The following is a 15,033-nucleotide window of genomic DNA, read 5'->3' as shown; positions in this document are numbered from 1 at the left end:
AGCCTTAGAGCCCTATGAGTCCAGTTATTTGGCTGCATTAAAGGAACTGTAAACCCGAATAAAACAAAAAAATCATTTAAAGCAGACTTACAAGGCCAGGGAGGAAGTTTTACTTGCAATCTGGTGGGGACATTTCCTCATTGAAAAAACTAAAAGGCGTGTGAAATGTGTGTTTCGGTGGTCGTGTTGGTGATGCAGGGTGCCGGGGAGGTTAAAAGGTTTATGAGGGGCACGACAATTTGCTACTCGGATGCCTCTCGCTGTATTTATGCGCCATCACATTAAATGCTGCTGGTGAATGCAATAATAAGTCGCAATGAAACACCAGTGTCGAGGATGCAGGAGTTTGCGGATCAATCAGGAGACACGAACCATGTGACGTCAACAACAAGCCTGTGAGGAAGCGCAGGGGGCATCCTTCCCCATCCACAAGCAGCTAGCTGGCTAACGGTAGCTAGCTGCTAGCTATGGTCCACCACCACTGTTCAATTTCTGAATTAAACAACTGCTTGGAATGACTTGCCTGGCTCGGAGCAGATTGGGGGCATGGGGACAGCTTGGATTTTACTCTCTACCTGGTATTGCAAAGGTGCAGCGAAGCGAGGTAAGAGGCCAGAGAGGTTTGCCGCTTATCGGTTATCCATTGGGAAACATGCTAATTAGCTCCTTAACAGGACCACCGGAGCTGCCGCATTGAATTCCGCCAACTACCACGATTAGCTTCTTAACGGATTATCCTTATCGACCACTTGATAGTCATGTGTGGTTCGTGATTCCCGCTGCGCTACGCTAGCTACGTTGTGTTTGGGTTTCCCTTTAATTTAATTCAAATGGTGCAATCTGCTATCATTTGACTGTCAGCTAGCTAACGTCTTAAATCAGCCTTGGAGACGTGAGGTGCCGTTTAAACGGTCCACATGTGTCTGCCAGAGCAGTAATGGGAAAACCACATCAGTGTTGGCTCTTTTCACTTACTGCAGGCTAAGCAACATGAAGTATGCATTGTAATGAGAGAGAAAACCTGTGAATATTTAGGATCTCCTGCTTGTTTTCAGTGAAGTGCTTGCGAAACTGATGCCAGGTGCAGGCTGTAGCTGAGATCACTCAGGATGAGTGGGGCTGGAGAGCACACAGACATCCTGTCAGTAGCAGATGTGGTCAGAGACAGGTGGAAAGTGGTAAGTTTCTCTCTAGTAAGAGGCATCACAAAATCACAACTCTGAGAAAAATCAAAGCTCATTGCTCTACACAGGCTTTGGAATGACTATCACCTCGATTTCAGGTGAGGAAGATCGGCGGAGGTGGCTTTGGGGAGATCTATGAGGTTCTGGATCAGCTGAGCCAGGCCACTGTTGCCTTAAAGGTGGAGTCGGCTCAACAACCCAAACAGGTGCTCAAGATGGAGGTGGCGGTGTTGAAGAAGCTGCAGGGTGAGTGTTGCGATTGCTCTTGAACTGAGACAGAAACCGAAGCATATTTCTCTGGTCGTGATGAACCATTCAGCAGTTTTCTCTGTTCATTTTATGCCTCTGTTAGTTATACATTAGTTTAAAACCATTATGTTTCCCCGGCATTGCAGTTGTATTTGGCTTTGCAACCAAATGAGGATAATTTCTTTGAATTGCAGTCTGTTTAATTTCAGAAGTTAAATCCTCAGAGCTGGTCCCACTAATCATAGCAGCAGAAGATTTACAAATGATGGATGAAATTAAACTGTTTTCAGGCTGCTACATGGAAACATTTCTAAAAACAAATGCAATTTTACAGATGTAAGCAGCTTTAGTCTTTGTTCCAGTCAAACTGGTTCCCCTGCTCCACAAAATAAAAAGATATCTCCAACTTTGTGTCCTAAATGCTTAATTACTTCACTTATGATTAAATTAATTCACGTAATCAGTTTTTGTGTTTACAATATGACTAAAAAAATCTCCTGCAAATATAATCATCTGTAAAATAAAGATTTAGTCTTATATGAAGTGTGAAGAAGGCAGTGATCAGACAATCTAACTGTAAATCTTTGTTTTATAGGTAAAGACCACGTGTGTCGCTTTGTTGGCTGTGGCAGGAATGATCGCTTCAACTATGTGGTGATGGAGCTCCAGGTAAGATCCAGTCGGTGCCAGTCCAGTTTTTCACTCGCCTCCAACTGCACATTACTTTGCATCATGAATGTAACGCACAACCTCGATTTCTGAAAGGGGAGGAACTTGGCAGACTTGCGGAGAACAATGACCCGCGGCACCTTCTCCATCTCCACCACTTTGAGACTTGGCAGGCAGATTTTAGAGGCCATTGAAAGCATCCATTCTGTGGGCTTCCTGCACCGTGACATTAAGCCGGTAAGTTGACCTGTAGGTGACATGTAACCTCCTTGTAAATTCCGTGTAATTAACTGGATTCTTTTAATTGCTTCTCTCAATCAAATACAACTTAAACATGCGATGTCATGAAGAGTTACACTTGTTTTTGTTCACATTGTAGTCAAACTTTGCAATGGGAAGGCTCGCCAGTACCTGCAGATGCTGCTATATGCTTGATTTTGGTTTGGCCCGTCAGTTTACCAACTCCAATCAAGAAGTCCGTCCAGTAAGTAATCTGTACCAGCTTCTCTAAAGCATTGTTTTGGCTTCTTCAATCAAAATAATTTAGCAAGTCACTTCTAAGAAATAGTTTTAAATGATAATCTGGTGGTTATTAAAGGCTTTATCTAGAAGGTTGACACCGAAAAGTAGGCGACCACAGCAGGTCATTATGCAACATCAGAGCTGAAATCTGTTCAGGAGCCAAAGAGCTAATTATTTTTCCTTTTATATAGTTGTTGCAAATGTACCTGAAATATTTTGGGCCTTAATACCCAATTGATAGAGATCTGTAATATGTGTTTCAGTTTCTGTTGTAGCACTTGCTTTCCATCCATCCATCCATCCATCAATTTTCTATACCCGCTTAATCCGTTGGTCGGGTCGCGGGGGGACTGGAGCCTATCCCAGCAGTCCCTTGCTTCCCATTCAGTTAAATTTCTATTCTCTTTCAGCCTCGTCCTGTGGCAGGTTTCAGAGGAACTGTGCGATACGCTTCAATCAATGCCCACAAGAATAAGGTGAGCCTCGACCATGGTCATGCACCTAGCATTAAAGCAAACTTCCTAATATATTGTAGATTCCCTCACACCTCCGGAACAGCTCTAACCTGTTGTGGCACGTAAACAAGACATTTGGCGGCATCGTGTGGTGTCTGTCTCTGGGATGTTGGTGGTAGTCAGATTTTTGTGGATTTCAGGGTGTGGCAGCTGTGGATCTGGGTTTTTCTGGCACATTCTGCTGCTGCTTGATCAAACTAAGATTCAGGAAATGATTAATCTTACTCACTTTACCTGGCAGTGGTTTTAGTGTTGTTTATGTATGCAGGTGAGCAGCCTCCCACCATTGTTTGCAGTGTATGAAAGGTAATTGCTGCTGTTTGAGACTTTATGGGTGTGTTGTTGTGAGCTCGGAAACTAAAAAAAAAAGAAAAAAAGAGAAAGATCTTCAGCAATGAGTGCACATAAGTCAGTTCTTCATTTGGAGCTCTGTTTCAGTTTCAGAGCACCTTGCGTGTAAATGTTGAAACACTGGGCATGATAGTAAATTTAAGGTTCTGGGATTGTATACAGTACCAGATAAAAGCTTGGACACACCTAGCCATTTATATTTATATTCACCTACCCATTGTGTCCAAACATTCAACTAGAACTGGTTGTTCTTGGCATGCCCCATGTCATTAACTCGTAAATTACCTTTTTCTTGTCCAATTGTGCGTCTGAATCTGCAGGAGATGGGTCGTCATGACGACTTGTGGTCCCTCTTCTACATGCTGGTTGAGTTCATGGTTGGGCAGCTTCCCTGGAGGAAAATTAAAGACAAAGTATGTGCTTTTATGACTTACTGGATTTAAGTTTGTAATTCTTACAGAGGTCATCGGCTCACATGCTTTTTTTTTTGCCCCGCTCGTCTCAGGAACAAGTAGGAAATCTAAAAGACACATATGACAATCGACTCATGCTGAAGCACCTTCCCTTAGAGTTCAGCACTTTCCTGGATCATATCTTGGCCTTGGACTACTTCACTAAGCCTGACTATCAGGTTCAAACTGTTTTGTTTGAAGTATTTTGCATTCTGTTTATTCCTCTCCAACTATCAAATGCTGATGCATGCGTTTCTCTTTTTCCCTACGGCAGCTCCTGATGTCAGTATTTGACAAGGCCATGAAGAACCACAATGTCCTGGAGAATGACCCCTATGACTGGGAGAAATGTGATTCAGAGGATATGCTGACCATCACTGCCGCAGCAACCACTGCTCAGCAGCTCACTCGCCTCACACCAGCTTACCTCGGGTATTTAAAGCTATCGCTATTTACATTCAGGGCTTTAGTTTTTAAATTGCTGTAGGCAGTTGTCGCAGTTTCACTTGTGCTCTTCAAGCTTTCTTCACACTCTGTTGGATATGAGTTCCAATATAGAGCTTTTTTTTTAAGGCTGTAAATCTGCACAGTCAGAGATCCCTGTGAAATCACTGCTCTAAATTGTGTTGTGAAAATGAGCTGCAGGGTGACCTTTCCTCCCTTCCACAGTATGGCCAATGCTTCAGTGCTGCCAGGCGAGCTGCAGAGAGAGAACACTGAGGATGTCCTTCAAGGGGAACGCCTCAGTGATGCTGACAACTGCCCCCCCATCCCAACACCGACCACCCCTGGTGCAGATGTATGGGAAGAGATGGACCGCAACCGGAACCATAAACCTGCGCAGCCGGTGTTCAGGAAGGTCAGCGGGATGTAGTTCACTGTAAATGCTCAAAAGGATGCTGTTAGATACTGCTGTGATATTAATGTAACTGCTGTGTGCAGTGAGACACATATATGTTAATTTCCCTGGAGTCCTGAATACATTACCATGGAATCTCTGCATAGGTTTAAGTTTATTGGACAAAATTGCCATGCCTGGCTTTGTTTTCAAAGAGGTCGGTGTCTCTCCACAGTTTTCTGTGATACAGCTCCATTATTTCAGTGTTTTAAGCCATGTCATCATTTATTTTTTTCAGGTGGTGAGTGAGGATGAGCACAGTCAGAATCAGGGGAACCAAAGTCCAAACACTGGCTCCATACAGAGTTCACCTAGAAGGGTGCGATCAGAGACCATGTTCTTGGACCGGGCTGCACCGCTGCTCCGGAGGATGAGGCACAGCCAGAGCTTGGCATTCGAAAAGAGGCTTGCACCTGAACCCAAGCCCACCATAGAACGCTTCCTTGAGGCCTAGTTAGTGCTCTGTAAATTACAATAAACAAAATCTGAATTTTTAAAACAAACAGAAGCTCATCTTTAATGCATTTAATCCCTTTTTTCCAGTTTGGGCAAACAGCGTCCCGTCCTCTCCCACGTTGGGGAGAAGTGCATCCCTGAGAAGGAACATGGGCAGCAGGAGCACTCTGGCACAGCAACTCCCGACCCAGAGGAGGGCGCAGCAAGCAGTGGCTTTGTTGCAGTAAACTTCAGCCCCGTGCCCCATGAGGGAGACTCTCAGGAGTGGGTGATGCTGGAGTTGGAGCAAGGCAGTGGTTCAGGAGGAAGCAAGCCTCCAGCAGGAGCCCAGCATGAAGACAAGCCTGGGACTCGCTCTACTGCTGAAGCTGAGAAGCAGTCCTCTGAGCCGCAGGAGGGCCAGACGAGTCCTGCTGTGCCCAGCAGCCCTGTCTTGTCGCAGATGGCAATGCCTGGCACGTGGTTACTGGGCCACCGGCGGCTGCCGGGGATGCTGGGACAAATGCCTTCAGTCATCATGGGAAGACCCCAGATGGACCAGGTGGGTGTAACAAAAATGATTTGTTTAAGTACTGTGAGCAGCACTGTGATAGTAAACTGTACAAAACCATCGGAACCCAAGGTCGACTCCACAGCTTATTTTCAGTTACATGCCAATATTGATGATGAAAGTATTTCTCAGGGGATGTTTATCCAAACATGATTTAAATGATGAATATGCAACTGGTGGGCAGCTCACGTCAGATGAAAGCAGCCATCAAAGAAATCTGACCTTTAAAAGCCAAGGCATGCCAGAGAAATGTAGCACTTGTTTTGACGAAAATAGTCAAGACGTGGCCAAAAATACATCAAGAAGAGACTGTGCAACATCACAAGACTTGAAAGAAGCATTACCAGGAACCCGCTGTCCTGCAGTGACACTCTAATCCCGAACTGCAACTGTGAAGTGTACAAATGCCCAAGGTGTTTTAAAAAAAATAAATAAATAAATAAAAAAACGCCATAACACAACCAGAACTGAAAAAACCCACAGCAGTAAGAGAAGTAGAAGTTAAAAAACAGACTGATGGATTGGGAAAACTTGACGTAATAAATCTTAATGCCTGATAACTGTTCATACCGTATTCCTCTGAGGAAAAGCTTCCTCTCTTAAACTTCATAATGCCAGATGCTCAAATCAAAGAGAAACTTAACTATCAGGTTAAGTGACGTTGCTGTTTGTCTTATACGTCCTCCCTACCATTTTTTTTTTTAAACATTAAAGATCTGCTTGCCCTTAAATAATCAATGAATTCCTTTTAGTCTTCCAGCGGTGTGCCACAGTCATCTGCACAGAGGAGCGATGCAGTAACACTAGAGGAACCATCTGGTAAACTGGAGGAACTTAAAGAGGAAAGCTTGAAGGATGGGAGAAGGTTGGACTTGGCCCCAGTATTAAGCCCAGCCAAAGGCCCCATTGTTCAGCTGACCAACGACAGAGACCCAGAAAGTGATTCCGGTCTTCCCGATCGCTCTTCAGAACCGAATCAGCAGCCTCAGGCTGACACAGCAGGAGGTGCTGTGGAGAGCACAGTCACCGTCTCCTCTTCCCCCCCTCCAGCTCTGCTCAGGAGGAAAGACTCTCCCTCCTCCCCGAGACAGAGTCGGATCCCCGTACGAGATCCCAGCAACCCCTTGGACTCTCCAAGCAGGGACCTGAACATGGAAAGGCGACATCGCTGGAGCAGTCCGGCCCCCGGCTCCCCCACACACTCACCTTCTCCATCTCTGTCCTGCGACAACCTGCCCTGCGCTCTGCCGAGAGACAGGTTGACCTCCGAGCGAGTTTCCAGGTCCGACTGTGTAGGTGAAGACCCTCTGTCCTTGTCCTCCTCGTCGGGGAGTAAAAGTAGGATCCCACGTCCCATGAGTGCTTCGTTTCTACCGGAGCAGCTCGGGAGCAGGTTTCTGCCTCGACCACCTCCTGGGAAGCCACCTACCCGCCCATGTGTGGATAACAGGTATGTGTGCTGCACCGCTGGTGGTATTAAAAGGAAATGAATTAAAAAATTCATTAATTTTTCTCCTCCAACTTGGGCCCTTTTTTTTGCGTAAAAATCTTTACGGTCAAACAGCGACTGCTGCGATGTGATCTAATGGGTCAGACGTACATGGTGCACTTTTAACTTTGTATAGGTTCTACAGAGTCCTTTCCATGTGTTGTGCATTCACGTAGACACTCAGAGCGCTTCTAATATACATGTAAACGTACAGTCTTAGTACAGTATGCAGTACTTTATCTCTACAATCCCAAACTAATTACCCTATCGGGGGCAATGTGCGGTTCAGTGTCTTTCTCAGAGACACTTCGGCAAGTTTTCCCGCTGACCATCCGGTTGAATTCAACAGCTCTAGCAGCCGATCCACGGCCGAGCTTGTATTTTCACCTGCCAGGCTCTGATTGCTGTTAGAATTACCTGACAACATCATGGAAATCATTTCTACGGAGAAAGCCTTGACGTTTATGTTCAGTCTGGGCTGTGTCACCTCTTTCAGGGATGTTTGTGCAAGGTTGTGTAATGTTTACAAAAGCAGCATCAGGGCGTATCAGACCTGAGCGTTTATTTTAATGACAGCCTCAGATACAGAGAAACTGCTCGCATTAGTTTGTAATGGCATGCCAGTGCCAAATATTTAGCTCATTTCATATTTTTTGTCAGCTTTCCACCATTTCTTTGAACATACATAATGTACAGAACTATTTCTAGAACTCTAAGAAATGATTGAGGGGCTTAACAATAGAGGGAACCACAACAGTGTGAACTTGAGTGAATAAAATTGTGCTCACCAGTCTGCATTAGGTCTCTCCCCTCTTAGAAGAACATGTTTCTTATTTCTTTTGTCTTTAGCATTTCTGTCTCTCTGACTTGGATACCAATGACAATGTTATGTGGAAACACCATCTTTGTTAAGATCCTGTCCATTATGTTGTATCACATCTGGCTTGGTTGTTCCTTTAAGCAACAATTTCATTTCTCAGAGTCAAACAGATATATGTGAGTGTTAAAGTTAGGGTGTCAGCACTACTTGACATTGTTGCGCATATCGTTACTTTCAGTATCAGTGAATGTGTCTACCACAACAAAAACTGTTTTTAGGGATGTATAACTGCATAACACTGTATAACATCAGCCAATCAGACTTGGTTTGGCATGTTGAAAAACCTTCATGCTTTTTTCTGTCATTCAAAAATCATTATGCTAAGGTTTTAGTGGCCTGTGTGCCAGAATTATAGAAACAGTCATTTAATTTTAAACAAAATTTACTGAATCTGGCCGCCACACAGAGAAGTAAATGGATTGAAAAGCATTTGCTGACACGAGGGGAAAAAAAGTGATTCTCTTCATCCTTCTTTGCTCCAGACGGCGGCGGTTAAGGGTGCGTGCCAGCAGCACCAGCGACGCAGACTTCCTGGCAAGCCTGACCCAGCTGATGCAGGACCGTAGCGGGATGCTCTTCAGCCCTCCTCCTCGCCCTCGCAGCTCGTCTTCGTCCCTGCAGCGCTCGTTAAGCTCCTCCCCTTCCCGGCAGGAGCTCCGCGACGGCGGGACACTGCCGGGACGCAGCCGCTCTCCGTCCAGCCTCTCGGGCCCCCCCCCTCCTCGACTCGCTCATCCACAGGACCGCGCCACAGGGCTGGGTCAGTGGGGCCACAGCTCCAGAGGGCGAGGTCCGCTCTGCGAGGGTAAAGGCCTTGGAAAAGTGACTCGATGACTGCGTTTTCTCACAAATGACTGATCCTGATTGTGCAGCTGTTGCGAGAGGCTGCCTCATCTTTAGTCCCTGACAGCATGTGTAAATATGGTATTTACCCAAGGGAATGTACTGTATGTAATGTAAAATGTATGATAAATTGTATTTATTTATTTATTCATTTGTTGGATGTGGAGAAACTCTTGAGATTGCCAACTCTTACCTCTCATTTCACTCCTCTACTAAAACTCCATATAGGACTAATATGAGACCAAAAAGAACGTTTAATACTTGAGGGATGTAAAAAAACAAAAGAAGATGTTAACTGTATATATGTACCATTAGAGAAATGGTAATTGCTAAATATAGAAGCCATGTATTCACATTAGGAACACTAAGATAGTATAGAACACCACGAGCAGTATATCTAAATCAGCATCCATGTACAAAGTCAGGGCATGCAGCCCCATAATGACCTCATTTTAATAAAACTGCTAATTACTTATAGTATTTAACAATGAATTGCTTTTTTTGGCATATCAGTGTTGTAGTGTGCTTTCATGTTGCTAGAAAATATCTGTCGCACAACAAGCATCAGCATATTTAGAATGTACATGTCCAGTGCACTCATACTTAAGTATCGTAAACGTGCATGAGTATCGCTGCAGATGGTTTTATTTTTATGTATTTATTTGTCTAATTGGCTGAAGCATCTGTATTTTTATTGAACCGCTGCTGATGAAAATACATCATAACGTCGACCAGCAAAGACTTGCATTTTTATTTTCTCATAAAAAAACCCCCAAAAAAACAGGAGGGGTGTCTTAATTTATCCGGATCTTGTTGATTCTGCCCATGACAGACATCGACACGGAGACTGCCGACCGTGTGGCGGGCAGTTGGAGCTGAGAGGTTACAGGTGGCATCGCTTAGGCCTTCCTGGTCATTAAATGTCAACTCAGTTGGAACACTGGAAATATCCTCTGTCTCTTAGGAAAATGGCCCCTTTACTAGAGCGTAAAATTAATATTAACATACACTGAAGCTGCTCTGATGGTATATGATGTAATGCATGATGGATAAATGGAAAAAAAATAGTGGGAGAAAAAAAGTTTATTTACATTAAATTGTCAACTGACATACAGAATTATTTTGCTGTATTCATGGGGAAGTGTACAAAAAAGCCTACAAATCTACCGTTAGCACACATAACAGTATTTCAGAACAACTTAAAAGCTTGCTACAGAGTATGATGTGGCGTTTCATACAGATAGATAAAACTTTGCATGGTTGATTTAAAAGTGGCTGGAGCCCCGAAGGGAGCGGTCCACATCACGTCCATGGTGGGGACAGTCAATCTAAAAACTGCAGGTTGAGTGTCGTTTGAGGTCTAGAAGAGAGCGGACTGTCTGGGGTCATCTGGTAGCACACTGATGGAGTCCTCTGCCTTTCCACACAGCATGCAGAGCATAGTATACTCCTGGAGGACACAACACAGACCTGTAAGACTACACCAACAACTTATTGTATTAAAATTTGAGCATGGTTAATAAATAGGACACAATTACTTGCCTGATATTCATCAACAACTGAGAAAGTATACTCATGCCTGGAAATGACGTGGTCACAGTTTTTACAAACATCTGGAAAGACAAATGGAAATTAGGAATTCATTTTTATCATCAGCAAATTCAAGACATTGAAACAACCAATGAGCAGGAATACTGTTTGTGGACACTCAAAACTATTGCTACTGACATGCAACTACAACTGTCTAAAGTCTTTTTTAAAGACTTTCAATGCATTTGGGGGACCTAGGTTGTATAATCTGATGCCAAGGCACGGTCTCTCTATCCTATTTAGAGCACAAAAAGAGACACTAACGATCATATGTGACAATTTCTTCCCCATCATCATCCTCAGTGGCTTTATTGCTGATCAGCATGAAGTCTCTCTGATGGCAATTGGCGCAGCCCAGGTAGTTCATCAGATAAGAGCCGTTCTCCAGACAAGTGTTACCCTGAACGAGAAATAAACACTTGTGCCATCATGTTGAACTCTTTTGGATCCTTCGGAAAATTTGCACTTAAGCGGTACAGCAGTGTCATGTTTGAGTTGGTGAGCCTTAGCTCTTTAACTTGTTCATTAAGTTAGCATTCGCACGTCAAAAACAGTCAGTGGGGTCCCTCCTCGGCAACGTCGACTTACCCGGTCGGGATACTCTTTCTGCACACAACCGTTGCACATTTTCACTTAAAACTATTTTTAATTTAACTAAAAATTCACTGGTACTGTAACGCCTTGTAACAGTTAGCCTTTAGCTAACTACTTTGTAGCAAAAACTCCTTCCGTACGGAGCGAGGTTCCTGACAGCCTTTCAGAGCTGTAAATCTACAACGACGAAAATCATTGTAAGAACCTCAAACTGCCCCGTTCCTATGTTTTGTAGATCTACTGTCGCCGTCAAAAACTTCCGGCTTTGTCTTTAACGAACCATTGGCTAACGTAGACTGGGCGTAATTTACGTAGGGAAACATGGCGGCGTTTTAGCAGTGGGTTTGTTGCCATGTGAAATTTGTCAGGTATTAGTAATCTAGTTTTATCGTTAGGTTAATTTCTGTTCCATAGGATAAGCCGCATACGACGACTGAAGTGGTCTGTGTGGACAACGTTGCTGTGAAGCTAACTTCAAACGTGTTCAACCTCTGAGTGAGCGCTGGCTTGACAACCACGTTGTCCTACTTTTATTATTTTGGACTCAATGTTTGCTGTGTTTCATAGGTTATAACTTGCTTTTTACCATTTAACCGATTTACATGTGACATACTGAGAGTGTGCTGGCGCAAGGCACGTTAATGCCTTGAAGCATATGATGAGGATATGATGCTGAGACACTAATTGGGGCTCTCCTTTTATCTCCTCTGTCCTTGTTTCAACTGATCAGAAATGGCAGACGTCCAACGCCCCCGTAAGAAGGCTCTTGAAACACCTGTGAAAAAGAAACCTCCCAGGAAACTCTCACCCCAGCCTGACAAGAAACACTACTGTATTTTGTGTCGCACGTATTATTTGAAGCATGTAAGTGGCTTTGATTGTTACCCCCGACTGTCTAATTTGCAGATTTTTGGCACTTATTACAAATGAGTTAAAACTGCAAAGATGTGTCTGTTATCTGCAGGAAGCACAGGACCATGTGCATAGCATGCTGCATCACAAAGAGCTGGAGAAATTGTTGGGCAAGTAAGTATCCGTCCTTCACACACACACCAAAGAAGAAAACAAGAACAAAAAACACAGATAATCAATGTGATAAAACTGATGGCAGTTGGTATGGTGTGGCTTGAGTGCATGCAAATATTTTGCCACCTTTTGTAAAAAAGTTAATGCAAATGGAAGTAAAAGATTACTAGATCTACAAAAGCCGCAAAGATGAAACATTTCTACCAATCGTGATTAGTGTTTAACTTGTATTTTGCTCAATGTAAGAGCCTGAATGAGGAAAAGAGCGAGATGCAGTTGTTTGGAAATACAAGGATATTTGATTGAGAATTTTCTGCTGAAAAGAACATTTCTCCAACTGTTGAGCACAGAGGTGGGTTGATCAAGCTTGGCCCGTTGGACATTTTACTGCTAGAGAGAAGAAAGGAGAAAAAAGAGAAGAGAGAAAGCTATCGCAGTCCATCAATGTAAACTAAAAAAAAAAAAAGAAATAAATCTATGGATCTCAAAAAAGCATTTCATGCAAAATTACAAGCCTTTTGTTGGGCGGCCGTGGCTCAGTGTTTAGAGTCGGTTTTCCAAAAACCGGAAGGTTGGCAGGTTCGATTCCCACTCTCGCCACTCCAAATGATTGGTGGAACTGACAGCTGGAGGGATGTTAGTCCACCTCCTATTCACGGCCGAGGTGCCCTTGAGCAAGGCACCGTACCCCCCATGCTCCCCGGGCGCTGTGAACGGCTGCCCACCGCTCCAGGTTGGCATCTGTCTCTGAGTGTGTGACCATGTGCATGTGCATGTGTGTGTCAACTGGTGCCAACCTGGATGGGTTAAAAGCGGAGGACAAATTTCATGTGTCTGCATGACAATAAATCTGATCTTAATCTTAATCTTGGAAGAATGGACAACTATCAACTACACAAGCATTTAGAAACCGTTTGTTTGCCACAAATATGTTTACAAGCTTTGATTCTTGACATAGTGCTGATTTGCTTCAGATTTGTATTTATTTCATTTTTTCTGGTTTTGAAAGGTTAAGAAGAGTAATGTTGCCTAAAACATCTATAAAATTGTCGTTTTTAAAGTGACTTTTGGAAATCTGGCACTCTTTTACTTGCTTAGCTGTTTACTGTTGTAGAAAGTTTGGGTTTTGACATCTAAAATGAATTCATTTCTTACTTTTTTGTATCATTTCATAAACAGGGATGCCTCTCATGACTGTCAGGCGTGTAAGGAAAAGTCCCTGGGTTTAAACGAATACTCCGAGCACATCTCCACATCTCAGCACAAGGCGAAATTGAGGAGCTTGATGACCAAACACAGGAAGCCTCTCGCTTTGTGTAAGACTCTGAGCACAGCGAGCATCTCGAAGATTAAGGAGAGAAACAAGGCACTCAAGAGAGAGGAGTAAGAATTCCATCTGTTCGTTACTCACTGAGTCTGAGGACAGCCGTTTGTTTCTTTTATATTTCTCATTTTTCAAAAAATGCTCTGGTTGAATGTGTCCGTTTCCAGGAGGAAAGCAATGAAGAAGAAAAGAAAGAAGCAGAAGCAGCAAGCTGGGAGGAAGCGTGTGGAAATGCAGCAGGGAGCCATTAAAACGAAGACTGTGGCATCTAAAGGAGTTATACCAGCAAAGTCCAAGCAAGTGCAAGCGATGACGTCCAAACAGAAGCAGCAGGCTCAATGCGAAAGAAGCAACTCTGTGGTTGTTCAAAACAAGGAGAATAACTCGTTGAGAAGTGATCACCACGGAGAATTCACTCAGCAGAATCAAAGTGAGAGACCAATTTACCAGCCAGGAGGACCAGTGGATCAACATCACCACTATGCTCATTACCAGTTTCCCCAATCAGCTCCTCACCACATGAGGTATGATGGTGGGTACCCTGGCAACGACATGTACAGTGCATATAACTACCAAGCCGCTTACATGCCAGCGCAGGTGCCATATCCTGTCAGACATCCCTACTATTACAACAGTCAGTATAATCATGCAGCAGATAGAGAGTTCACCAGTGATCAGCTCCCTCAGAATGGAGCGCTCGCATCTGATTTCCACCAATGTGTGAATACTGGGTCCTCTCAGCCCGAAAGCTCAAATTGTTCAGCTCAGACAGACTCTGCACACAAATCTGTCAGTACATCTCCCATACGAGACGTGGATGTCAGCGCCATGCTGAAGCAAATCAGGAGGACGCTGGGTGTGAGGGAGCCCTGCAGAGCTGACCGAGAAGCCCGTAAGCAAAACGGTGAGGCAGGCGCCCGGGCGGCTGATCATAGCACCCCCCAACAAGCTGAGGCGGAGCTGCCGGCAGGCTCCACCCCCAGAAGCCGCTCCACCTCCACCCAAGCTGTGCCAGCTCCACAGGTCAAGACCTCTGCTCCTTCAGCTCATGCTGATGTTTGTCCTTCTGTGAAACCAAAACCGACAACTTTAAAAAAGACACAAGAAATCAGTAAGAGCTCTGAGAAGAGTTCAGTAGCAGTAGAGAGACAAACAAACTCTCAGCTGTCTGCCGAGGGCTCGACTTCTCTCACGGGCAAGGCGGCGTCCTCTGAGCCTAAGTTGAGCAACGCCCGTAAAGTCCGAATTGCCCACAAAACGTGCACCACTCAGGGGAAGAAGGAGGCTGTGAGTAAAGCAACCCTGGATGGGCTGCACAGGTTATCAGGAGCCAGAAGTAAGTTGAGCTGGAAGGAGATGTATGATGGCATGAAAAGCGTGAAAAAGAAGGACATAAGAGGCCCGCCCAGGTAAGAGCACCACCATCACGTGAGGTGTTTGA

At 44.4% G+C, this 15,033-nt stretch overlaps 3 protein-coding genes across 6 annotated transcripts in view; 2 read left to right on the top strand and 1 right to left on the bottom strand.

Moving 5' to 3' along the window:
* The first annotated feature begins 215 nt into the window (after positions 1–215).
* On the top strand, positions 216–9,836 carry ttbk2b (tau tubulin kinase 2b). Its single transcript, XM_075459233.1, has 15 exons — positions 216–604; positions 1,056–1,178; positions 1,283–1,430; positions 2,029–2,102; positions 2,199–2,339; positions 2,482–2,586; positions 3,035–3,100; positions 3,811–3,903; positions 3,996–4,121; positions 4,217–4,374; positions 4,612–4,801; positions 5,079–5,293; positions 5,384–5,837; positions 6,599–7,296; positions 8,698–9,836. The coding sequence occupies exons 2-15, from the start codon at positions 1,110–1,112 to the stop codon at positions 9,047–9,049; spliced, it is 2,889 nt and encodes a 962-aa protein (XP_075315348.1). The 5' UTR covers positions 216–604; positions 1,056–1,109; the 3' UTR covers positions 9,050–9,836.
* Positions 9,837–10,123: 287 nt separating this feature from the next.
* Positions 10,124–11,433, bottom strand: churc1 (churchill domain containing 1). Its single transcript, XM_075459234.1, has 4 exons — positions 11,237–11,433; positions 10,913–11,048; positions 10,601–10,671; positions 10,124–10,508 (listed from the first exon to the last, which is right to left on the bottom strand). The coding sequence occupies exons 1-4, from the start codon at positions 11,273–11,275 to the stop codon at positions 10,419–10,421; spliced, it is 336 nt and encodes a 111-aa protein (XP_075315349.1). The 5' UTR covers positions 11,276–11,433; the 3' UTR covers positions 10,124–10,418.
* Positions 11,434–11,551: 118 nt separating this feature from the next.
* Positions 11,552–15,033, top strand: part of znf106b (zinc finger protein 106b) — an 11,387-nt gene continuing 7,905 nt past the window's right edge. For 2 of the 4 annotated variants that reach the window (XM_075459629.1, XM_075459626.1), the window contains exons 1-5: positions 11,554–11,737; positions 11,973–12,106; positions 12,207–12,268; positions 13,448–13,651; positions 13,760–15,001. In XM_075459629.1, coding sequence (XP_075315744.1) covers positions 11,975–12,106; positions 12,207–12,268; positions 13,448–13,651; positions 13,760–15,001 — 1,640 coding nt within the window. In that variant the 5' untranslated portion in view covers positions 11,554–11,737; positions 11,973–11,974. The other 2 variants (XM_075459627.1, XM_075459628.1) reach the window with 2 other exon arrangements.

Source organism: Odontesthes bonariensis, chromosome 24 (genome assembly GCF_027942865.1).
Source record: "Odontesthes bonariensis isolate fOdoBon6 chromosome 24, fOdoBon6.hap1, whole genome shotgun sequence".
Taxonomy (NCBI): Eukaryota; Metazoa; Chordata; class Actinopteri; order Atheriniformes; family Atherinopsidae; genus Odontesthes; species Odontesthes bonariensis.
The sequence above is the reverse complement of the archived record's forward strand: the minus strand, read 5'-3'. Positions and strand labels throughout refer to the sequence as shown.